A 26993-nucleotide genomic window follows, 5' to 3' on the forward strand; every position below is an offset into this window, starting at 1 on the left:
TCTCAAGCTTGTAATTGCAGATCTTATTGTCTGCATCAATCTCAAGTTTGTCCAAGACAACTTGGCCTTTTTTTTTTCTTTTTTCTTTTGGTAGCTTCATAAAACCAAGCACATTCTTTTTTCCATACATTATCCAGTAGTTGTGGAGGGTAAAAGGGTAATTCTGGGTAAAGATGCAGTTGCTTTAATCAATTGCCAATCGATGTTATATCAGTACTCTGAAGTATCCTTTTTCTTTAAATCCAAAACACTGCACCGCTCCAATGCCCACACACATTGTCTCAAATGAACTAATCTTTCTAACTTTCTTTCTGACTTCTTATCGATTTTCTAATTTATCATTTGATACTGGTGCTTAAAACACTCTCACGGGTAAACTTACCTTATTTGGATTGATGGCTGTGATAACCCAAACACACTGAGCATTACTGTCATACTGGAAAGGAAAATTGGGGGATGTGAATGTGCCACCTGGTCCTTGAAGATTAGATCCACATGTCTTGACTGCAAAAGAAACAATCAATGTTATATTCCAAATTAGGTCGTAATTACATTTTTCTTTGCATTCATCTCACGGGCCTTAAAATGTTTAATGAGTTGCACAATTGGGCAAGGTGAAGTTCAGGTTCTAATTGTGAAGATCCAATCATGGATTCATCAGGATTTACTCAAATAGTATCTTATCTATTGGAGAGATGCTTTCACAATAAACACATTTCTTACGCTATGTATAAAAGCAATATCCATACATTTTCCCCATGACTTTTTCTCTCTCTTCAAAATATGCTTCTCCTTGAAGTAGGATAGGGTGGAAAGAATGAAGAATTTTTTTTTTTTTTTTGTATAAGTCAGAATGACTATGGCTGAAAAAAATACAATATAAGTTTATAACAAAACCTTATTTGGGCCACTTGGCACATTTTGAATGGAAAGAGACTCAAGGAAAATAAGTGTTATTCATATATTTATCTATATAATCCAATTATAGAACTGTTAATTATATGGAGTGAAGTCATGGAGGATTTACATGAATTCATTTATCAATATACATTTATTTGTGACTAGGTTTATGACTATGTATATTGATGAATTCTAGAAGCGAGAGAAGATGAGCAGAACAGAAGATAACAGAATACAATAACAGAGTTGGAAGGGACCTAGGGGGTCTTTTGTTCAATCCCCTGCTCAGTCAGGAGACCCTATACCATTTCAGACAGATGACTCTCCAGTCTCTCTTTAAAAACCTCCAGTGATGGAGCATCCATAACTTTTGAAGGCAAGTCATTCACTCCAATTGTTCTCCCTGTTAGGAAATTTATCCTTAGTTCTAGGTTGCTTCTTTCCTTGATTAGTTTGCATCCATTGCTTTTTGGCTTGCTTTCTGGTGCTTTGGAAAATAGATCGACCTCCCTCTTTGTGGCACGCCTCATATATTGGAACACTGCTATCATGTCACCCTTAGTCCTTTATTTCACTAGACTAGACAAATCCAGTTCCTGCAATTGTTCTTCATACAGTATGTCTCAGCCATTGGACTACTAATCACGTGTGTTGCTCTTTTCTGCACTTTTTCAGACTTTCTACATCTTTTTATTTTATAATATGGTGACCAAAACTGGAATTGGTATTCTAAGTGTCTTATTAAGGCTGTATAAAGCAGTACTGGTGCTTTATGTGATCTTGATTCTGTCCCTCTGTTAATGCACCTAGGATTGCATTGGGTTTTTTGACTGCTGTTACACACTGCTGGCTCATATTTAAGTGATTGTCCACTAGTGAGAGATGTGAAAGTTTGGAGTCAATAACCTAAATGATCCTTTCCAACTGATTCCATAAACCATGAAGATTCACAAATATGTACAGCAATGTCCTTGGTATTGAGACTAAAAGTGAAATATTTTGAGACCTCTTGCAATACAATAAATAACTAAAAAGATTGTAATGGGATTATCCAATTAATGGCTTAAACTTAGGAACATAAACATGTGAGAATGATGTAACTGCTGTAAAAGTAGAAACCTAATGTGGAGAAGACTGAGAAACCAGACATTGAAAAAGGCCAGCTAAGTGTTTAGTATGTCTTAAGTATATGCTTTAAAATGCAAGGAGTCCTTGCAGATTTCACTTTGCTAGCCATTGCCAACTATAGGTGGCAGTGCTCATCTCAGTATCTAGGCCATTGAAAGTCAAAGACATGATATCATGAAGCTCTGTTACCTTCCCACCAAAGTGATACCTATTTATCTACTTGCATTTGCATCATTTCAAACTGCTAGGTTGGCAGATGGGAGTTCACCCCATCGAGTGGTGTTCAGGTTTTGAACCTGGGCTGCCAGTTTCTAGCCAATAAGCCAAGCATCTTAACCAGTGAGCCACTGTGCTGCCCCTTTAAACTGCAAGGGATGGAGAAATTTGGTAAACAATAAGATTGTCAATGAACTAGTAAGAAAACATTTAAAATGATATGCAGATAACCCTACTAACTACTATATATTATATTTTACATTTTAAAAAAAGAAAACTATTCAAAAGTAGCTTACTACTGCCAGAGAACGGAAGATGCTTTATGTTCATGCTTTTGTGCTTAATGGTGCATGCAACTAACACTTGAGCCCAATAAATTTCTTTAAAGAACAATATTGAAAAGAAATACAGATTTTAGAAGTTTCATAGAACACCTTTGTATTACAATTTCATTCCAAATTCTACAGTGGAAACTCAGATATTCTTCTGAAAAATATTTTTTCCCATATGTATATCTGACAGCTGTTGCTATTTATAAAGCATTTAAGACGTTTTATGAAGTAATATATTCAAAAGTCATGTCCCATAATCACTTTTGTCACTGCCATCTGCTATATTATGGAGAAACGACAGGTTTTAATTAAGGAAAAAATACATTGTATGAATTCAGAGATTAAGCACCAAAAATATAATAATGAAACTCGTGTTAGGGTAAGCAGATACAGATTTATATAAAACCTAAGCATAAATTATTCTGATTCTCTTGCATTAGATCAAATGTTTTAACATTTCTTTTTGTTTAAAAAAAAGTATAATACAGCAAAAGTGCAAGAAGACTCTTGCACAGGTATTGAGTGAGATAAATGAAAGATGGTGTTGATGTTTCTAGCTGATATTAGTGGGGGGGAATTTGTAGTAGTTATTCTGCAACATAATTAGACTGCATAAAGAACATAACTACAAAATGAGGCCCAGTGTTCCTTCACTAAATGAAAGAAACAGACATAAGAAAGTTTCAGAAAAGGATACAATTTTCAAAGGAAAAAAAAAATTGGTATTAAAGCAACAGGGTAGTGGCAATACATATACTTATGAATCAAAAGATAAACATTTCCAAATAATTGTATGAAGCTACTTTCCTTCAGCCTACTAGAACATCTACTAGAGCAACAAAAATGATTAGAGGTCTGGAGGCTAAAACATATGAAGAATGGTTGCAGTAATTGGGTATGTCTAATCTAGTGAGAAGAAGGACTAGTAATAACATGATAGTAGTGTTCCAATAAGAGGTGGGTTGCTCCCTGATTGGCCTGATTGGCAGCACTGGTAATAACGGTGGCAGGAGGCTCTGCCCATCTCCCGGATACTTCTGTGCATGCGCAGAACTGGTAGTGAAAAAAAATTAGCAACTCATCACTGGTTCCAGTATTTGAGTGGCTTCCACAAAGAAGAGGGGATCAACCTATTTTCCAAAGCACTAGAAGCCAGGACAAGAAACAATGGAAAGAACCAACCTAAAACTAAGGATATATTTCCTGAGAGTGAAAACAATTAATTAGTAGAATGGCTTGCCTTCAGAAGTTGTGACTGCTCTACCACAGGAAGCTTTAAAAAAGAGCCTGTACTGCCATCTGTCATAAATGGTGTAGGGTCTTTTGCTTGGGCAAGGGGTTAGACTAGATGACCTACAAGATTTCTTCCAACTCCGTTATTCTGTGTTTTTTTTTTAATCTGTTCATGCCTTATTTATTAAGGATAAATGCTCCAGTGACATACCCTCAAATCCCTTAATAAAAGCTTACTGAAGAACATTTTGAAGCTTAATAAATAGGAACTTTGGTAATAGTTGTCATACAGAGATACGTTAGTGAAATACATGGTTTTATTAATTCAGTTGCTTCAATTGCCCCATTGGGAATACCATCTTGATTTTTTTTGGGGACCATGCCCCATAGAAACACCAGAACTAAATAAATAAAAATAAATACAGAATACTTAAAAAATTCAACATAAATGATATATTAGATGAGTGTGTTTCACTAAAGAAAAACTAAAAAGTTCTTGAAAAGCAGAAAAATGAAAGAGAGGAAAAAGACAAATAAGAAACAGATTGGATCCTGTAAAAAACATCTAGTCTTATAACAGAGAGCAGTTTGGTGTAGTGGTGAAGGCATCAGGCTAGAAAGCCAGAGAGCATGAATTTTAGCCCTGTCTTAGGTATAAAGCCAATGTGTCTCTCAGTCACTCTCGGTCCTAAGAAGAAGAAAGCAATGGTAAACCATTTCTGAAATCTTTTCAAGAAAAGCCCAGCGACTTCTTCAGATAGTTCCAATGAGTCAAGACTGACTCAATATTACTTAGCAGCAAGATAATAATTGGGCTATTGATTTGCCAATAGACAATCTCCACTGTAATTCTGGAAATTAATGTTTATGCAGGTTTTTCCCCCATAAATACAAGGTGTGATCATTGCTATTTGGCATGCAGCCAAGTCAGGTGGAATCCAGCCAGTTGTCATTTACATTCCTTGTTAAACTGTACCTGTCTTTACTGGAGTTGATTCTGACAACCTATCTCAATTGTCAGAATGTGTGTGGATCTAGCTACTCAAAAATGAATTAAACCTGATTTCAAAGAGGCATACTCTCAGGTAGGTGGTATAGCATGCCCACATACAATGGTGTGTTTTGATGAAATGATAACATCAAAAATATAGGATTTATGTATGATTTGGCTTGATTCTTACTTATGTAAACATCAATATTGTCTTTGAAACTTCAAGCATATTGCTATAGAAAATGAGTGATTCTGATGATAAAGAGTCAAAGCAAAGAGCCTTCTCAGGTATTATTTATTTGTCCATCTTTCTTTTATGGTAATCATGTAGTTGTATTTTCTTGTTGTGTTCTTTTTCACTGTTTATTTTATTGCTCTATTATCTTTCTTCTGTTATATGTACACTCTTTTCATTTCTTCCTTATTATTGCTGTAAACACAGAACAGCCCTACAGTGAGATAGGCAGCAACTGAAGTTAACAAATAAATAAATAAAACAAATGAATTATAATGGGACAGGTGGTGGCCAGACATAACTCTTGACCAAAAGCAGCATAATATTCTACATAACAATAATTTCTGCTCCTTCCCAGGTCTACTTTTATGTAATGATCTCAACTGAATGTGAACTAGGGATAATCACTCCTTGTTCTTTGGAAAGGAATGTAGGATTAGGATTAGGATTTATTTCATTTATATGCCGCCCTTTTCCCTGAAGGGGACTCAGGGCGGCTCACAACTCAGTCAAGGGAAAGGAGGTACAAACAGGGGATAAAAGACAAACAAACAATAGACAATTTAAAACACACAACAACCATACCATTCGAGAAGGGGGGACAGAAGCTCTTTAGCCCCAGGCCTGCCGGAATAGCCAGGTTTTAAAGGCTTTGCGGAAGGCCTGGAGGGTGGTGAGGGTTCGAATCTCCACGGGGAGTTCATTCCAGAGGGTTGGAGCAGCCACAGAGAAGGCTCTCCTCCGGGTAGTCGCCAGTCAGCATTGGCCGGCGGATGGAATTCGGAGGAGGCCTAATCTGTGGGATCTAATCGGTCTATTGGAGGTAATTGGCAGCAGGCGGTCTCTCAAGTACCCAGGTCCAATACCATGAAGGGCTTTATAAGTGACGACTAGCGCCTTGAAGTGTATCCGAAGACCAATAGGCAGCCAGTGCAGCTCGCGGAGGATAGGTGTTACGTGGGTGAACCGAGGTGCACCCACGATCACTCGCACGGCTGCATTCTGGACAAGCTGAAGTCTCTGAATGCTCTTCAATTGTTTTTGTAAACTTTAAGGACATGAGAAGCAATATATCTCCTGAACATGCGGTTCTCTGTTGTTAATCATTCATTTCACATTCTTATGATAAAGGGGAAAATATTATTTTATATGCTTGACTCCATAAGCTTCTACATGTCCTGTTATTGAAACTATGGCAAGCAGACCTCTTTTAAAAAATTACTCTGGTAGCTGTTGCATGTAGAACACTTGGAAAGCTTCAATAACAGGAGTGCAAACCTGCTTTAATTCAAGATTCCTATTTTCCAAACTTGGCAACTTGAAGATATGTGGACGTCAACTCCCAGAATTGAAAAGCCCTAATCTACAGGATAGTAATTTTGATTCACTGAGTTAAAAAAAAAAAAAAAATCATCTTCTCATGTTTGAAGATTTCAAGTTTCATTACCATAAGCACCACTACATTTAACCTCATATTTGTAGATAGGTCGGAGTTGGCATTAATAATTTTTAAAAGTATCCTAAGTACTGTTTTTTTTTTTTTTTCTTATTTTCATTACACCTTTGAACTGAACTGAACTCAGATGATGAATAACAGGGTGGGTTTTTTTTTTTGGCTTTTATGGTGGAAATTTGGAACATTCATTCATTTCTGTTGTTACCACTGCACTAATTTTGTTTTTGTTCTCTTTGTAAGGATGTCCTGTTTGTGGCGAGATCAAGGGGGAGAAAAAGATGCAGTTTTTATATTTCCACTGTTCCTTCACCAAATCTAAAGTAATCTCTGGAACTGAATATGTTTTTAGACAGCTGGGGGGGGGGCAACTGCAAGAAAAATCAATAATAATCTGTTAACATTGCTTTCCTCCCCCTTTTGCTTGCAGGAAAGAATAAATCTCTATAAATAGAAGGGATGATGAATTTAACTTGCTATCTTTGGTACTTTATACATCACTAGCATTCTAAAACGTTTGCGAGGAAGAACACATAATTGTGTATTTCTAAAACTGTGCAAGCTTTTTTTTTTACAGATGAATTCCCATCCCCAGTTTTAAATCTTTACTTTATAGAATACTTTATAGAATCCACCCAATTTTTTTTGAATAACTTTTAAACTCTGGAGTAAATGAAAAGTGAAATGATATTAAATTTAATGTATGTTCTATATTTGTTTCTTTACTTTATGCCCTACATTTTAATGCCAAAGATGATATAATTTTGCAATATAGGGTTGATAGACACTTCTGAAAGTGTTCACACTTTTTAAACTTATAGAGAACCATTTTCCTCTTGTTCTTGTTTTACACAGTTTATTAAATGGTTTTTGTTTTCCCCCCCAGCAATTTGCATCCAGCAATCTAAAAAGGGAGATATTATTATGCAAACTCCCTCTCAATTGCACATATTAGGATTCAGAGTGGAACAGTTACAATCAAATTGCTATATTTATCAATAAGTGAAATATCACAGTTTCAGTTTTCTGACAACTAGCACTCTTAGATATTAAAATATATGGGTACAACTTTAAGGAAATTAGAAAAGTAATTGTTCAAGTGGACTAATCTATACCTCAGCAGCAGAACCGGGAAATATCCCTGTTTCAATTATGAAACTATATTTTCTGTTTTCCTAAAGAACCAAAAGTAATTATGCATTAGGTTGAATACCAAGGTTCTGTATAAATCAGATGATATAATTATAAATCAACAAGTTTGCATTAGACACTGCTCTTATAGATTTATAGGTTTATAAAATAAATACATATACAAAAGTTTTACTAACAAACTTCCGTATAAAATAAATCAATTTCAAAATAAATCATAATGTTTCTCAAAGGAGAGATAGCCTTTAAACCTCATTGTTATGATCTAAGAAAAAGGAGAAAGTGAAGCCAATAAAATTTTAAAAGTGACCTTCACAGTCAATACATTTCTCTAAAGAATCAATGTTCTTCTATTGAGATAGCAAGCTGAACATAATAAGCAGCGCCTGTTTCTCCCGATTACTACTGAGTGTAGTTGCTTTCTTAAATGTAATCTAAAATACCGAACAAATCATTAAGCATATTTGGTTATTAGCTCTTTGATGATCTAATATGGTGGTGGGAATTACTGCCCTGAAAACACTGCAATCTAATTTCTTCAAAAAGAAAGGAATTAATCCATACTTTGTTTCAGACAGTGGGGGGAAATGCATATCAGTTTCAATGATTTCAGCAGTATGCTTCAAAATGGAGAAATTAATCCATTCATTTCTGCACTATTTGTAATTTCAGAGTGTCAGAGCGAGCAAGGAGAAGCTTTGGGGGTTCAGGTTAAGTTAAAATGTTATAGTAGAGAATGGTGAAAACTGTAAATTAGAAAGAGCATATCATACCGATGGGTGAATATTTGAAATGCCTTTTCTTGATTTCCTGCTCTCAGAATTCTGATTTGAATACTTTAGGATGAATGTTCATATATTTTCCATTTCATTGTTGTTGTTAGTTGTTAGTTACCCATCATGACGCAATAGACAATATTCCACAAGGTCTTCTTGTCCTCTACCATCCTCTGGAGTCCATTTAAGCTCACTCCTGCTGCTTTGGTGACTCCATCCAGCCACCTCATTCTCTGCCATCCCATTCTTCTTTTGCCTTCAATTGTTCCCAGCATTAGGTTCTTCTCGAGTGAGTCCTTCCTTCTCATTAGGTGACCAAAGTATTTGAGTTTCCTCTTCAGGGTCCTTCTAAAGAGCAGTCAGGGATTATCTCCTCTAGTTTGATCACCTTGCAGTCCAAGGGACTTGCATCATAGTTCAAAGGCCTCAATTCTTTGGTGCTCAGCCTTTGTTATGATCCAACTTTCACAGCCATACATTACAACTGGGAAAACCATAGCCTTGACTATACACACTTTCGTTGGCAGGGTCATGTCTCTGTATTTTTAGTTTGCTTCTAGATTTGCCATAGCTTTCCTCCCCAGGAGCAAGCGTCTTTTAATTTCTTGGCTGCAGGCTTCATTATGAAGTTCCATTTCATAATGATAGGTTATTCCACTATCAATTTTCAGCAAGCATGCTCAAAATAGATTCTGAATGCCACAAAACTTCAAAAACATTATCCCATTTTAGATTTGTCTTAAGAGATTTAAGAGTCTTCTACATCTTATTGCTTCACCATTTAAGCCAGTGCTTAAATAGCATTTTAAGTTGCAAAAACTGTTCATGAAAATGGTTTCATGACTTTCACATTTCTGTTTTCTTCCTAGTTGACTTACAACCATTTGTTTGGTGAGCATTTGAAGTTACAATGGCACTTTAAAAAGTAACTTATGACTGTTTTACATATTTAAGAGCATTCTAGCATCTCCACAGTCGCATGGTCGAAATTGGACACCTGGCAAATGGCTTATATTTATAATGTTTGGAGTATCCTGGGATCACGTGACCAGCTTTTGTGAACTCCTGACAAGCAAAGTCAATGGAGAAGCCTGATTCACTTAACAACCGTGTTACTAACTTAACAAATCAATCAATCAGAATAGAGTTGGAAGGAGCCTTGGAGGTCTTCTATTCCAACCCTCAGTTCAAGCAGGATACCCTATACCCGTTATGGCGAACCTATGGCATGCATGCCACAGGTAGCATGCGGAGCTATTTTTCAGGGCATGTGAGGCTTGCCCTGTAGCTGGCCAGCATGCATGCACACGTTATCCAGCTGACTTTGGCCTTCTTTTGAGGCCATTTTTTCACGAAAAACAGGCCCTACAGACAAACCGGAAGTTTATGAATGTACTTTCGGTTTGCTTGTGGGGCCGTTTTTAGCCCTCCAGAGCCTTCACGGAAGCCTCCTGAAGGCCCCTGAAGGCTCCCAAGGACGAAAAACGACCCTACTAGCAGACCGGAAGACCATTCCTAAACTTCTGATTTGCCCATAAGGCTGGTTTTTCATGCTCTGGAGCCTTCAGGAAGCTCCTGAAGCCTCTGGAGGACCTCGGGTAGGCAGGGGAGACTGTTTTCACTCTCCCCAGGCTCCTATAAAGCCTCTGGAGCTTGGAGAGGGTGAAAAAAGCACGTCAAAAATAAGAGGGAGCGCTGCTCATGCATGCATGCATGCTGGGATTGTGCACATAGCATTATGGGCGTGGCATACCCACACATGACCCCCCCCTGCACTCCCCCCACTTTTGGCACGTGAGCCAAAAAAGGTTCACCATCACTGCCCTATACCATTTCAGCCTGACCAGTCTCTTCTTAAAAACCTCCAGTGAGGAAGCGCCCACAACTTCTGATGGCAAGTTGTTCAACTGGTTAATTGTCTTCACTATTAAATTCCAAGTTGCTTCTCTCCTTGATTAGTTTCCATCCACTGTTTCATGTGCTGCCCTCTGGTGCTTTGGAAAATATCTTGACTCCCTCCTCTTTTGTGAAGGGTAAACTCCACAACTTAATGACTTAATAACTGTGGCAAGAAAGGTTGTAAAGTGGGATAAAACTCACTTAACAACTGTCTGGCTTAGCAATGAAAACTTTGGGCTCAATTGTGGTTATAAGCTGAGGATTAGTTGTTTATCTTTTGTTAAATTGTTCAAAGAAAACAATGATTTATTCCATTGCAGTACAAACTACTTCAAAACAGATTGTTATGAAAGTTCCATTTTATCATTATTGATAGAGGCATGATAAAGATGAGCCAATTAAACACTCATTCAGATCTGTATTCAAATAGAATGAACCATGACATCACTTAGACTAGACCCCTATCATTTAAACTTTTTGTAATGTGTTTAAAATCTGGCTCTTTTCACAAGCATTGTGCTCAGTGGTGGGATTCAAAAAAATTAACTGTGGTTCTGTGGGCATAGTGTAGCTTGGTGGGAATGGCAAGGGAAGGATGCTGTAAAATCCCCATTCCCTCCCCACCCCACTAATCTGCTTTCCATTCTCCTGTGCAGGGCAACAGAAGACCCAACCAATCAGCTGGGACTCAGGAGGCAGTGAATAGATGGGGGCAGAGCCAGCCAGAGGTGGTGTTTGCCGGTTCTCTGAACTACTCAAAATTTCTGTTACCAGTTCAACAGAACCGGTCAGAACTGGCTGATACCACTTCTGATTGTAATACGATGAGAAGGACATGGGCTGAACGTGTTATGGAAAATATTTGTTTGTTGTTTTTATTTTATTTTAGATACATATTTTATTTTAATCCTTCAGTTGTGAGCCTCTCAGAGTTTGGGTTAAGCTGTATATAAATAAATAAATAAATAAACTAAATTAAAATAAAATAAAATAAATAAAATAAAATAAAATAATAAAAAATAATAAAATAAATAATAAAACTGCCCATTTATAAAATTATTCCCAAAATCTATAAGGAATGAAATCAAATAAGACAAAGCACTACCTTTAAAAAGTTCAAATAGGTAATGAAAAACTAGTCTGTTCAGAGGAAGAAAATGCTTCTGGAGCCTATGGTAAGAAAAAGATTAAACTTTATTTACTTTTACTTATTTATATAACCACCCAGAGTCACTTTCTCTGTGACATGGGCAGTAATATAAATTTGATTAATAAATATTCAGTCTGAACTTTAGGAATCTTTGTGGTTTATTGTTCAATTATACAGCTGTAAAATTAAAATTTTGCAAACGATATGGCTTCCAAGCCACACAATACAGATCTCAAGCTTATTGTTCACAACACAATGGATAAGAGGGCTGACTGACATTAAAGAGAAAGTAGTATCAAATAAAGCCATTTTCCCTATTTACATGTATATGCATCAGTGTGACAGAGAAAAATAATTCTGACAATATACTTCTATTCTGATCTGCTGACTGCCTTTTGAAGTCATTATTTTCCCCAATATAAGAAAATTCGGTATCATAAAGTCCAGAACAGAATTGGTAAAATCCATGAAAACTGCTAATGCCCAAATCTCAGCAACTCAACCCTCATTTTCCAATAATGAGTAGATTGAGATTAATTTGAAAGTTTGTGTATTCCTTGTCCTCGTAACAGAAAGATTTTTTTTCTTTTAATATTACTTTCTACTAACAGACTGCAAAATGTATTAGGTTTAGGTTTAGTTTTATTAGATTTATATGCCGCCCTTCTCTCAAGGACTCAGGGCGGCGTACAACATTAAAAGAAACACATAATACAAAAGTTTTTTTAAAAAATAGAATATCCCAAACCCAATTAAAATTGACAATGACATTTTTAAAAAAATCAAATTAAAAACAATGATCAATAATTTATTTTATTTTGTTCAGGCCAGGCCGGCTTGCTGGAGAAGCCAACTTTTTAGGGCGCATCGGAAGGAACGGAGGTAGGAGATTATGTGAAGCTCTGGGGGCAGCTCATTCCAGAGGGAAGGCGCTCCCACAGAGAAGGCTCTCCCCCTAGGGGTCACTAGCCAATGCTGTCTGGCCGATGGCACCCTGAGGAAGCCAACTCTGTGGGATCGCACTGGACGATGGGAGGCTACCGGTAACAGTAGGTGGTCTCGCAGGTACCCTGGGCCTAAGCCATGGAGCGCTTTAAAGGTCATAATTAGTACCTTGAATCGCACCCGGAAGACAACCAGCAACCAGTGCAGGCCGCCTAAAAGGGGTGTAACATGGGGGCACCTAGGTGCCCCCATGATAACCCGCGCAGCTGCATTCTGGACCAGTTGAAGCTTCCAGGTGCTCTTCAAGGGCAGCCCCATGTAGAGAGTGTTACAGAGCATTACAGTAGTCCAGGCAAGATTGTTAGCAAGATACTTAAAATGTTGGGTCAATCTATTCTTCAAGTAGAACACTGCTCTTATTAATTGATACTTTTAGATAAACTGAGTAATACATAACTTTATAATGAACTTTCGGTAATGTTCATATATAACAAAAAATGCTCTGTTTGGCATTCCTGGTATTCTCATTCATCTTTGCTATATTTTAATATATATTTTTTTCTCTTTATGAATACAAATATCATCCTATCATTTTAATATATTAACCATCTTTAGAAGTGTCATTCACCCATACTACAGAATACAGTATTTGTAGGAACAATAAAGTAATAGCCAGTCCTATAAATAATAAGGAGCTCACACTCAACATTCTTACAAGATTAGAATATATGAGACTTAATAAAATGGTTTTTTAAAAGTATCTATAATCAGAGCCTATAATTGTCAATTGAATGCTATGAAACAAGCAGTAATACAGCAGGATGTGTTATCAAATGATAAACTAAAATCAAGCATACAGCTGAAATATTATGTATTTATAATAAAATAATACTTCAGAATATTAACTGCTACTACCCTTTTAAAATTTATTTTACATCATTTTAAAAGTAACTGATGAGCACTGTATTACACAGCCATAAAATTTTATTAGAACTAATTTATTGAACAAGAAAATCACATATAAAAGCAAATTGTGTAAGGAGCACAGCATGTTTCTAATAAACCTGCAAGGTTTTAACACAGGAAAATAAAAACCCTCTTTCTGCCTAAATAGAAATAAATATCCATATACTGTGTGTAGAACTGCATGGAAAATTGTATTTAAAGTATTTTTTATTAGGAAAAAAATATAGGATATATTTTACTCAAGAACATGCTTCTATTTTTGTATATTTCTTGGTAATGTTATTTCAAAAACATTCTAAGAGTTATATTACTTTTAAAGAATACGGAGATAGGTTCTAATTAAGATTGGTATTATTTATTTATATACGGTAGGTGAATCAATACAGTATGATTGTTATGTGAAGTCAAATTTTAAAATGAATATCTAAAGAGGAACATATGATGAAAGTTTCTGCATTGCACAAAACATAAATTTGTGTATGCAGGTTAAACAAAGAAAGAATCACTGATTTTCTTTTAAGAACAATTATGCTGTTTTTATGAAAGGAAGAAGTTTTTTTTTTTTTTAATAACAAAATAAGTGGACTATATTCCAGACACCAAAAAAGCAAAACATTTTTTTTTTACTGATGACTTTTTAATGGAATATATATTTCTGAAAAAACTATATCTGAGAATGTCCAATTTGTCCTTTTAAATGTTAATAGCAATAGCATTTAGACTTATATTCTGCTTCATAGTGTGTTACAGTATTATCTAAGCCATTCACAGAGTCAGCATATTTCCCCCAACAATTTGCATCCTCATTGTACCAATCTCAGAATGATGGAAGGCTGAAAAAATCTTGAGGCAATCAGGATCTCACTCCTGGCAGTGGGCAAAGCCAGCCTGCAATATTGCATTCTAACCACTGCACCACCATGGCTCCCTGGTTAAGGTAGAAATGGAAGAGAAGTTGGTGATTGGAAATGAGGGCATTATGCATTGGCTATATCCCAACTTTGGAAAGCAGAAGGGTTTGAAGAAATTCTGGAATTAAATCTGAATTTTAACATTTTTTTTCTCAGACTCCCTTATAGTTAGAGTCTCTTCACTTAAGGAGATGTGTGGTGGTACTTACTTAACTATATAACCCAGCTAAGAAAACCTACTAACCATCTAGCAAAATTCCTTATACCTAGAAGACATGAGGAATAGTAAATGAAAAAAAAAAAAAAAAGGAATAAAACCTCTTTTTTCTATTTTTTTTTTGTTTGGGCAAAATAAACCCATAATATTTGAAAGTGTGAAGACAATTTGACCACACAAAAATACAGAAGGATTTATTGCATCTATAATTTCCAGTAGGAGTGCTTTCATAAACTGGGATATATGCAGAGGTGGGTTCCTGCCAGTTCTAACCTCTTCTATAGAAGAGGTTCTACAAATCTACAGTGCCGTTTAGAACCGGTTCCAGCTCTCTTCCCCTGCCCATCTGCACATCATCAAGATGAAGAGCGAGAGGAGGAATTCTGGGAGTTGAAGTCCACAAGTCTTAAAGCTGTCAAGTTTGAACACCCCTGGTTTTTTTTTTAAAGGGTTAGGGATGCAAGGGTCTTGTAACTTGATAGCTTTAAGACTTGTGTGCTTCAAATGCCAGAGTTTCTAAGCCAACATTTTGGTTGCTAAGGAAGAGCATTGTTACGTGAGTTTCACCACATTTTACAAGTTGGCTGTGCCCACCCAGTCATACAACTGCCAATCCACTCCCACCTGGTCACATGGCTGGCAAGCCACTCCCACCCGGTCACATGGCTGGCAAGCCACTCCCACAAAGCAGGCCACACCTACAGAAGAGGTTCTAAAAAAATTTGAAACCCACCACTGGATATATGCCAGAAAAGTCAAGATGGTATCCACATCCTGTCAATGCCCCAGCTTTAAAGATATCCTTCTTATTGCTACATGAAAAAAAAATGCAGAAAACTGGCATAAAAGAATACAGATTTTTGTATTTTACCTTTGCACACTGGTCTGTGATCGCTCCATGCTGCAAAAACTTCTGCTATCCTTTGGCAAGTAATGCTTTTTGCCCCCTGTAGCACATAGTCTTCATCACAAGAAAACTGCACTGTTGAATCCAAGCTAAAATTAAACATATCAAATGCAGATTAATATGTGCTATATTTCTCAAAGTTTATTTGAATCTTTTTAATAATCTCTTATTGCATTAATCCTGCCAGTATTCCCTTTAAGGTAAAAGTTAGTTCTGGTTTGTCTTAAAAAGAAGGTATGACTAAAAACAAATGAAGATGTGTGAAATTTGTCTCATTTCTTCCTCTTTCTGTAATTATAGTTAGCATTACATATTCAAATGGATGTATTTCAACATTCTCTTTTTCTGCCATTGTTTAATTTATTTAATGAGGAACTCGAAACCCGTTCCTCTTTTAATCTATATGTTTGCTGTTCATAAACAATTTTATGTTATGTAAAAAGTTATCTCGTTTTTTTTTAAATGCGAGAACAGATAGATTTATGATGCTCATTCAAATATGGTAACCTTTTAATTAAGTGTACTTAAAAGCCTCATATTAATAAATACAGCTTGTCTGTGACTATAGCATTACTTCATACTGATCTGATGGGGATGTAACACAAGGTGGAAATGTGAAGGTCTCATAGACTGATCTTCCATTAAAATAAGAGTGATCCATGTGCTGAACCTTTGCAGATATTTAGAGACACCTCATAAAACAAAAACCATGTCAAAATGTTTTTGAGCGGTTTCCTGGATAATAACTTACATTGGCTTGTTTACTTCCTGAGATGATACTCATATTGTGCTTTGCCAGAATGAAATATATATTAAGAATTAAGCTGAGAGAGTATTACTATATTATCCTATTTAAAGACATACATAAGCCACTGATATTGCCATAGTAGACTAATCTACCCAGGAAGAAGTGCTAATATAAACTAAACTTGCTTCTCCAGTGTGCATGCCTAAATTAGGTGATTTGGAAGAAATAGCCATGAAGAAAAATACATGAAATCCATAAATTTACACTGTGACAAATTAATTCCTCTGATCAACTTTTCTTTCCAGCTGAATAAGTTGAGACCTTTTATTTTCAAAATCTAGAGTTATATTTGTTGGAGTTACATATACATGCATGCTACATAACCATAATGCTAAAATGAAAGACCTTCAATTGTTATACCCAATATGGCTAGTCTGACTTACAATCCAATCATTTAGTGATAGTTCAAAATTATGGTGGCACTGAAAAAAGTGACTTATGATCAGTTGTCACACTTACAACCATCTCAGCATAGTCACATGTAGACATTTGGCACCAGCATATATTTACAATGACAATCCCAACCATTGTCAAAAGTCAAGGACTACCCATAGAGCAACAAATATTTAAATACCTACATAGATAACAACTTAATTACAGCATTCATGATCATGTTCAAGTTTGTCTTTGGAGTGGGATATATCCAATAAAATTTAAAGATAACACTCTAATGCAGGAGTGGGCAACTATGACCCCTTTATGACCTACGGACTTCAATGGGGAGTCAACTCACCCCTGCTAATGCATTTGAAGTTTTGGTTTGTAAATATTACCTAAAGTCTGAGCCTATTCGTTTTCCATTCTCAGGTTCTCCAGGATCTGGACACAAATTTGATGCCTGTTTGATACCTCCTTCATTTACTGCAAAATAAAAACAACATAGACAACTAGGAATTATCTTAAAATATCAAAGAAAAAACATGTAGGTTATTGTTTGAATTTCTCCCTGCTACCTTAATGAGCTAGATTATTATTTTTTTAGTACACAATTTGTACTCTGGAAAAGAAAAACCAAATGTGAGTTTGTCTTTGTTATTTCTTTGAAAACCGAAGAAGCTAAACATTGGTTCTAAACTTTAATTTTCATCATTTATTATGAGACAGCTGGCATTATTAGATACGTAAAAACAATAGCACTTAGACTTATATACTGCTTCACAGTGCTTTACAGTCTTCTCTAAGTGGTTTATAGAGTCAGCATATTGCCTCCAACAATCTGGTTCCTCATTTTATCAACTTCGGAAGGATGGAAGGCTGAGTCAACCTTGAGTCGGTGAAACTCAAACTGCTGAACTGCGGGCAGCCAGTGATCAGCAGAAGTAGCCTGCAGTACTGCATTCTAACCACTGTGCCACCTTGGCTAATAGATGACAAAACATCACAAATCTCCTAGATTCTGATATTAGGGATAAAAAAATGGAACATATTCTTGGTATCCATTTTTATAGGAGCATTAATTCAGCAATGTGGTTTTCCTTAAGCCAAAATGCTGTGCCCAGAGTTCTAAAAGCAATTGTGAGAACAGTCATTATATTGCATTGTTATAATGTATAAATGATTATCCTTCTTCTAATATTTTTTTTTATTATCTCATTGTTTTAGTCAATTGCTATATGCCGCTGTCCAGTTTTGCTTTGTGTGAAATGGGCAGCCTGAGAAATGTGATTCATAAATAAATATAATAATACACCGTCTATTTATTTAAGCTAATATTAGTAGTGAACATTTTCTCAAATACACACATTTTTTAATTAAAAAAATTGATTTCTTTTGACTTCATGGACAAGTCCATGCATTTGTCTTGGATGTAGTGCAGGCTGCTTTGCCATTTTCTTCTGAAAAGTTTATTAACTGCCAACTTCTGGTTTTCCCTGGTTATCTTCCACCCAATTATTAACTGGACTCAAATGTGCTGAGCTTCTTAGCTCAGAGGAGAGAGCCAAGTGCTTGCCTTCCATCCAGGTACTGCTGCTCTGTGGCAAAAAGTAATCTAGATGCTTTCCTAGCAGTTCTTCGAGATCCTAGGTTATTAGATTAGACTTTTAGATTAGATTTATTTTATTTGTATGCCGCCCTTTTCCGGGAGGGACTCAGGGCGGCGAACAACTCAAGGGGGGGAAGGGAACATAGAACACAATACACGTGATTAAAATAAACAAGAATCATACAGCCACACAGGTCAAGAGGGGAGGGGAACTCATCAACCCCAGGCCTGCCAGCACAGCCAGGTTTTGACGGCTTTCCGGAAGGCCTGGAGAGAGGTGAGGGTCCGAATCTCTGCGGGGAGTTCGTTCCAAAGGGCCGGAGCTGCCACAGAGAAGGCCCTCCCCCGGGTGGTAGCCAGATGGCATTGGCTGGTGGACGGAACCTGGAGGAGGCCGACCCTGTGTGATCTAACGGGGTCTTTGGGAGGTAATTGGCAACAGGCGGTCTCTCAAGTACCCAGGTCCAATACCATGAAAGGCTTTATAAGTTACGACTAGCATTTTGAAGAGTATCCGGAGACCGATCGGTAACCAGTGCAGCTCGCGGAGGATAGGTGTAACGTGGGTGTACCGAGGTGCACCCACAATCGCTCACGCAGCTGCATTCTGTCTCTCTGTCCCTTTCTCTCTGTCACTCTTGTTTTAGATGCCTCTTGGCAGTGGGAAGTTTTGAAGACCTGCACAACTCCTTACATTTTAATGCTACCCAAGAAAACATGAGGTGGTGATGGTAAGAGTATCGTTCTGTTCAGATACAAATTACTTCCAAGTAATTTTATCATTTGAAGATTATTTCTGCAAATGCTGAACAAGGGCTAGGAAATTCTTTTCTTTCTTTCTTTCTTTTTTCATTTCTTTTCTTTCTTTCTTTTTCTTTTTTTTCCTTTTCCTCTTTCCTTTTCAATAGACAGAGAGACAGAGAGAGAGAGAGACGGATGGATGGATGGACGGACAGACAAACAGACAGATAGAGGATAGATAAATAGATGATAGATAGATGGATGGATGGACAGATGATAGATAGAAAGATAGATAGATAGATAGGTAGATAGATAGGTAGGTAGGTAGGTAGGTAGGTAGGTAGGTAGGTAGGTAGGTAGGTAGGTAGGTAGATGATAGATGATAGATAGACAGACAGACAGACAGACATAGATAGATAAACAGACAGACGGACAGACAGACAGACAGACAGATGAATGATAGATACTGAAAGTCAACACCATTATGATTGATAAAAAGTCTGTCTCCCTCTATATGCTCTTTATCAATCACAATGGTGTTGATTCTCAGTGACCGCATAGATTCCCTCCCCCCTCCAGACAGTGCACTAATGATTAATTAACTTATACTTTACAGTTACAAAACACTATAGCTATTTCTCTCTTATTCTAAAATAAAATCACAGATATGCAAATCTATTTTATAATTTATAGTTCACTCAATGACAAGAGTAAATTGTGTTTATATCTACAGTATATCTATAAAATATTGCTGGAAAAAACAAAAACTTTGTGATGTAACTTTTTGATCACATAGGTGACAAGGTTACTAGGACCAAATTAAGATCTAACAAATAGTGGTCCAATAAGGCATGATATCCTGGGGAAAGGATAGCATTACACGCATGTACTTTCAATTTCCATTCCCCCTCAATGTCTGAACTATGGGTGAAATTCTTAGGGTGCAATGCCTTTGAGCCAAGGATTGTAATGATGGCTTAGAAGTTCAAATAAAATGGAAAAAGGTGATTAACTAAATAGATAATGTTAAGGTACATGAGGATGGAGGGAAATGACATAAAGCATTTTATTTGTTTCCAATTTGGAGTGAGAACATTATTGCTAAGTTTGAGATTGCCTTTGATCCAGAAAGATAAAGAATATATATATATATATATTTTTAACATAATGAGATGTTATTTTGGCTCATCTTTGAAATTGTAGAACCTCTCATTTTGCACATCTGACCATAAATGAGAATAAAGAGCATTTTTCCTCCAGTTTATCCAATTTGTATTAAATTAGTCTCAGTGATAATTTATTCAGAATTTATTAGCATTTTGATTGTTTATTAATTTATTAATTCTCTGGCTTAGAATCTCAGCATCACTGTGCTACAGGACTGAGTCTGGGTGTTTCCTTTGAAAATAACTTTGAGAACAGAAAAATGGCAACAGAGAAATAAGGAGTATTTTGAATCTTCCCCGCATTACTGCAAGAAAAGTAGATGAATCCATGTAATTGTACCTTTTTGAAAACAAAATTGGATGGCTCATAGTATAAGCCTTATACCTATACTGCAATACTGCAATAATAAAATCATATTTCTTATAATTCATCTGTTATCTTACGCAAACACAGACACTAAAGCACACATACACTCCACCCCTCCTTTCAAAAAAAATCTAAAGTCCAATAGGAGAAACAGGTGGTGCAACAAAACTTTACAATCTTCAGTGTGCTCTTGTTTTCGTATTCCCATTCTATTCTATTCCCCTTTGTTCGTATTTTTCAATTTTATTGCATTTATTTCCTGACTTAGTTCTTTTTGAACTTCTTTGGGACTCTGTCATGAGTTTTATTTTCCCTAAATGTTTTCTGAATTTCTGAAAATCCTGAGTTTTCCATCTTGCACATTGTTGTTCAGCTGATGGTAACTACACAATGAGTAGGTTGTTTATAAATACAAATAGTGATACACACACAGTTTTACACAAATAGCTTCTAAAATGTGTGTGTGTGTGTGTGTGTGTGTGTGTGTATGTATGTATGTATGTATGTTGTATTTGTGCTAATAATTAAATAAAGGGAGACTAGTATAGATGTATTTCAAGCTATTTAGCTCTCATCAGCTAGCCATACCCTTACTGGGATTCGAACCTGGGCTGTATTACATATTAGGCAGATGTGTTAACCACTAAGCCAAAGGCTCTCCTCCTATTATCAGCTGAGCCAGGGAAAGAGATATGTAATTGGTGTCACAACCCCTGGTATGCCCAAATATGGGAGGAAGCTCACTGCTTCCATTCTCTGGCTATCGGCTCGTCACAAGAGACCATCCAGACAGAAATCCAATATTTTTACTGTTGCCTTTGTTACATTTGTGTTGTATTTGTGCTGATAAATAAATAAAGGGAGACTAGTGTGTGTGTGTGTGTGTGTGTCTGTGCGCGTGTGTGCGTGTAAGGTGTGTGTGAATACATATACAGAGTTGTATACATAGCCATACAAACTTTGAAATAGGTAGATAGGTGGGGACAGTCTAATGCCAAAGTTATTTAATGATTTTGAGGCCAAATGGGATCTGAACATAGCTTGCCTCAAATTACAAACAGACAAATCTATTATCTTCCATTTTGTTAGCCTCTCTTTCTCTTTCCTTCTCTTTTGATTTGCAATATTAAATGTTGCTTTTCAGTTTATGTATCACACTGAGAACTGTTTTAAAAAGTGTGTTGAGATGTGCAAGTTTTCCATCTTTTTCTAATGTAAAACTTTTTTATAAATATTTTCTCCTTATATGGACTTTTATTATTTATTTTATCCCGCCTTTATTATTTTTAGAAATAAAAATAACACATACAAGGTATCTTCCTTCTTCTGTTTTCCACATAGCAAACAACTCTGTGAGGTGGTTGGGCTGATAGAGTGAGGCCAAAGGTCACCCAACCAGCTTTCATGCCTAAGGTAGGACTTGAACTTGTAGTATCGCACCTTCTAGCCTGGTCCTCTAACCACTAGACCAAATTACTACCACTGCAAAGTATAAAACTATACCCATCCTTGTCTTAATCTAAATTCAATTTCCTATTTTATTTTTTGCTTTGACATTTGCCGTAATCAATCCAACTTTTTCAAACCTAGGTTGTATCTAAAAAGTGGAAATTAAACTTCTTAATCTTGGAAAACAAATCCAAAATGCCTGAATATTTTCCCCAACTTTAAAAAACTCAAATATTTCATTTTTTTTTCAATCTGGTATTTATATGCATTTTCTATACGCTATTTATATGGATTTCTATGTCATACCTACAACAGGTTCTATACTAATAAATCTATTATCATATATACAGTATATATTGTATCTAAAATTTAATATATATAAAATCTTGAAGTATATATTGTGCTGTAGCACAGAATTATACAGATTGTGAAAGTATTGGAGGAAATATTTTTATCATTATGTATCATTTATTTAATTACTTTTCATTCTTTGGTAAAAGGTATTCATAGTCTTTGTATTATATACAGTAATAACATAGATTGACTGCCTGGCTCACTTTTTAAGTATCAATTTTCCAAATAGCTAATATAAAATTGGACAGGCTTGTCTATGAATTGGCAATCTTTACTGCATTTAATTCAGGCACAGTGAAGAATATTAAGCATTACATTTTGCTGGTATTGTTAAGCTTATGATTAACTTTCTTTTATGAAAATTTCAGAAGCATTTCTTAAAAGAAAGGCCAATGCTTTCTTTAGCATGTAAAATTCTAGTTTGGTCTTTTGTATTCTACTATATTTAAGTTTTAGATCCTAGAATGGCACTAGAAAGAAAATTGCATGTTTTCTATGCATTTCACTGTGTGGATGACATCATAATCTAGATAAATGCTGTGGGACTTCACTGTATGTTGCTATTCTATTCAGTTGTAGTAAAAGAAATAATGCATTTTGATATAATACTTTCTGATTTTTTAATCTTTCTGATTAATATTAATATGTTATTACTAGACATTTTTGGTTAACCCCATTGTTTCATTGATTCATTGTTTACTTCCTCCTAATTTACCCCCTTATTAAATATTTAGAGCAAATTAAAATGTAAGTAACAAAAATGGGGGTATGATATCCTTTTAGAAATGTTTATTTTAAGATATTCCCCTTGTCCACAGAGGGCTAGGGACAAATATTTTTCTTCTTGTTGTGCTTTATGAAAATGAGCATTAGATTGTGCAACATAATATGCTCAACTGATCAAATTGAAGGAAACTTTCACACTTGGGTAAGGTTTCTTTTTCAAGTAAAATAATTTAAAATTAAAGGAAAAGTAGCTTCTGCTTTCGCTCCCACATTTCCTCTGAAAATAGTGTGCTCCTAATGGAAGAAGGATAATAATAACAACAATGATAAAATATATTATGTAGATATTATAATGAGTGAAAGGCAAAACTATTTTTTAAAGAATACGGTAAATATTAAGATCAGAGCACAGACAAAAAAAAGAAAGATTTCTGCTTTCTGATTAACATTTCTGTTTGCTCTATTTGTTTATCTGCATTTGTTTGATAATTTTGGTAATTAAAGGCTTTGGGGATGATAGCCACTTAATTTCAAGAGATATATTCCCTGATTTTAATTCATTGATCAAAGATATCTTTGAAGTTTTCTTTCTTTTCTTTTCGTGATTGTTGAAACACCATGAATATGCAAGCATAGAAATAAGACTCTCTAACTTTATTGCTTGCTTATACATCTGCTGTTCCTTGCTTTCATTATTTTGGTTATATTCAATTGAATTAATTAGGTTTAAATATGTCCCTGTGTGAAAACTAGTGTTATTGATACTATCGTGTTAGATGTGTTGTTGCTCCTCCCAGCTAACTTAGTTAGTTGGAGTCAGCAAACCATCAGAAAGCATTTGCACGGTGCCATCTGCTTCCATTGGCCGTCCTGTATGGCAAGTATAAAAGGATACCATTCATGGAAAGACTCTGTCCCTATGGCTCAGGGAAGATGAAGACTGTCAGTCACATGGTCCCTAAATGTTCCTTTTATATGGCGATTAGGAAAAAAAACATACACTGCCAATAACTGCTAGGTATCTCATTCCCACACCATGTATCTCCAGTGGATGTTTAAGGATGAACAGCGGATAACTACAGTGTAGGTGTCCAGATTCTGTCCAGTAGCACTGGGGATTTGTCCCAAACATTTGTCTTCTCCATCATAGTGATGTTATATAACAATTGTGGCAATCCCTTTGCACTGCTTAGTCACTTCCTTTCTAGCACTGAATCTACAATGGCCATACATTTTAGGGATTGCAACTATGTTATAGTTAGACCATGTTTAATTGATACTGGATTTTATTATAGATTTTAGTTGTTATTAATTATTTTATACTAGAAGTTTTAAGTGTATATATACTGAGTGCTTTTATTTGTTCTGGTCGCTGGTCTAAGACTGCAATAAATTGTTGTTGTTGTTGATAGTATGTGTCAATATTATTTGCATTTTAATTCCAGATTTTTTTCACGATTGTCTAATTTTGATCCTTTCTGATTTTTTCCTCCTTTTTTATACTTTTTTACATTAATGGTATTTGAACAACAAAATGCTGAATAGTTTGCAAGAGGGCTTATGCCAATGGAATTAATTTGATTTGACACATCTGAAGTTTTGAGATAGATCTCTTGTAAATACGTAGAAACTCCCAACATGGAAAGTTAGGGCTACCAATTCTTCTTAAACCTTTTTGGAGTTAATGCACCCTTAACATATCTTTTTTACATATCTAGTAACATATCTAATTAATACATCCTTACCATATGTAGAAAAAAATGACTGTTTCATAAGCATTAAACAGAATAGCATACATACATCAAAATATTATTGTTTACTAAAAATAATCTTGTACACTATGTATTAACAAATTAATAGTGGCTCCTACGTTCAATTGGCTTAAAATATAGGTTTCTTTCCTGCATGATTGCTACATTTTAATCAGGGCCCACTTATCCATTAAATATGGTTAAGTATTTAGCATTAAGTCAGGAACTGTGATAAGAGTAGTAGTGTAGCAACATTAAATGTTAGTAGCAATGGGAGCAAATGAAAATGTTAGTCACATTGAAAGAACCTTAGTAGCAGCATTATAAGAAATAATATGCAAAGTAATCAAACACTTTGTATATTCTTTTCCGAGAAAAAGAAGCAGTAGTTTACTACCTTCACTTCATGTTTTAAAATGATTTATCCATCTCTTTCATTATAAAACCAACTGGATTTAAGTTTTATTTATACACTGTTGCATTCTTATGCAAAAAAAAAAAAAAAACCAGGAGGAAAATGATCTCCTATCCTCAGTATTCTAAATTCATTTTCCAACATTTTTCTATTTTATTTTTCTTAACTGCATCTCTTTTTTCTCTTTCTTCCTCCCTCTCACTGTCCCTTTTCTCCAAGCTGCCTCATTTCAACTCTTTTTATCTCTCTCTCCTATAACTTTTGTGAGTGTGGTTGTCTAGGCATGTAACTTTGAGTCAATGTTGACTCCTAACAATTGTCTGAACATTTTTTGGGGGGACAAGATACATAGAAATGGCTTGCCATTGCCTCAAGTGCCATTGAGAGAGACTGGTCCATGGTCACTCACCTGACTCTGTGGCTAAGACAGGACAAGAAGCCATAATATCCTGGTTTCTAGTCTAATGCCTTCACCACACCTGGGCTGTATTGCATATTAGGCAGTTGTGTTATCCACTAAGCCACAAGCTCTCCTCCTCTATCTATCTATCTATCTATCTATCTATCTATCCATCCATCCATCCATCCATCCATCCATCCATCCATCCATCTATCCATCTATCTATCCATCATCTATCATATCTATCTATCTATCTGTCTGTCTGTCTGTCTGTCTGTCTGTCTATCATCCATCCATCCATCCATCCATCCATCCATCCATCCATCCATCCATCCATCCATCTATCTATCTATCATCAATCATCTATCATATCTATCTATCTATCTATCTATCATCTATCTATCTATCTATCTATCTATCTATCTATCTATCTATCTATCTATCTATCTATCTATCTATCTATCATCTATCTATCTATCATCTATCATCTATCATCTATCATCTATCATCTATCTATACACAACCCAGGTTCAAATCCCAGTAAGGGTATGGCTAAGTAGCTTGAAATAGATCTATACTAATCTCCCTTTATTTATTTATCAGCACAAATGCAACACACACACACACACACACACACACACACACACGTGTGTGTCTGTGTGTTGCATTTGTGCTGATAAATAAATAAAGGTAAATTTATAAATAAATAAATTGCATCAGTATCAAATTTATCTACTTCTAGTTAACAACCATTTCTGAAAATCAAATTAGTATAAACTGCATGAAAATAGAAACTAAAGTTAACTGTGAGAAACCATCTCATCCAATGTCCAGCAGAAAGGACATGCTGTGGAGCCTTGGCTAAATAACTTCTGCTAGCAGGATTCAGAAGAAGAGCTATAGAGCCTTTTTTGTGTGCTGTAGCTCTAATCTTCTGGAGTATCATGTCCCTCAAATGTGAGATTTGCCTAGACCCTCTTGGTCTTCCAGAAGGGTATTAAAATCTGGCTCTGTCTATTAGCTTGGGGTCCCAATGGCAGTGCCCCTTGTTGGACGTGGTTAGTAGACTAGAAGATCCCACCTCCACCCCATTGATAAACTGGTTCCTGTTTTACTCAGTTTTATTAACATTTAATGCTCTATAATATTTTACATTACTGTACTTATGATGTGGTAAATGATCCAGAGTCAATAAACAATGACATGACCAATATATGCATTTAACGAATAATAATAATAATAATAATTAAAAGGGTTAGAACTACTACCTACCCTGGAAATATGAGAACTTTTCATGCATGAACTTGAAAATCTAAGCCCCTCACTTAAGAAATCTTAATAGTGATATTTGCATGATGCAATATGTATCTGTTTTGTACTTAGAACAGAATATTTTGAATTGCACCAATTCTAATGCTGACGTT

General features: G+C 35.7%; 1 protein-coding gene across 1 annotated transcript in view; it reads right to left on the reverse strand.

The window, feature by feature from the left end:
- Window positions 1-26993, reverse strand: part of CSMD3 (CUB and Sushi multiple domains 3) — a 791530-nt gene that overhangs the window by 329815 nt on the left and 434722 nt on the right. The window contains 3 exon segments of the mRNA XM_032222292.1: window positions 383-504; window positions 15373-15497; window positions 16990-17077. Coding sequence (XP_032078183.1) covers window positions 383-504; window positions 15373-15497; window positions 16990-17077 — 335 coding nt within the window.

This window comes from Thamnophis elegans, chromosome 8 (genome assembly GCF_009769535.1).
Source record: "Thamnophis elegans isolate rThaEle1 chromosome 8, rThaEle1.pri, whole genome shotgun sequence".
Lineage (NCBI taxonomy): Eukaryota > Metazoa > Chordata > Lepidosauria > Squamata > Colubridae > Thamnophis > Thamnophis elegans.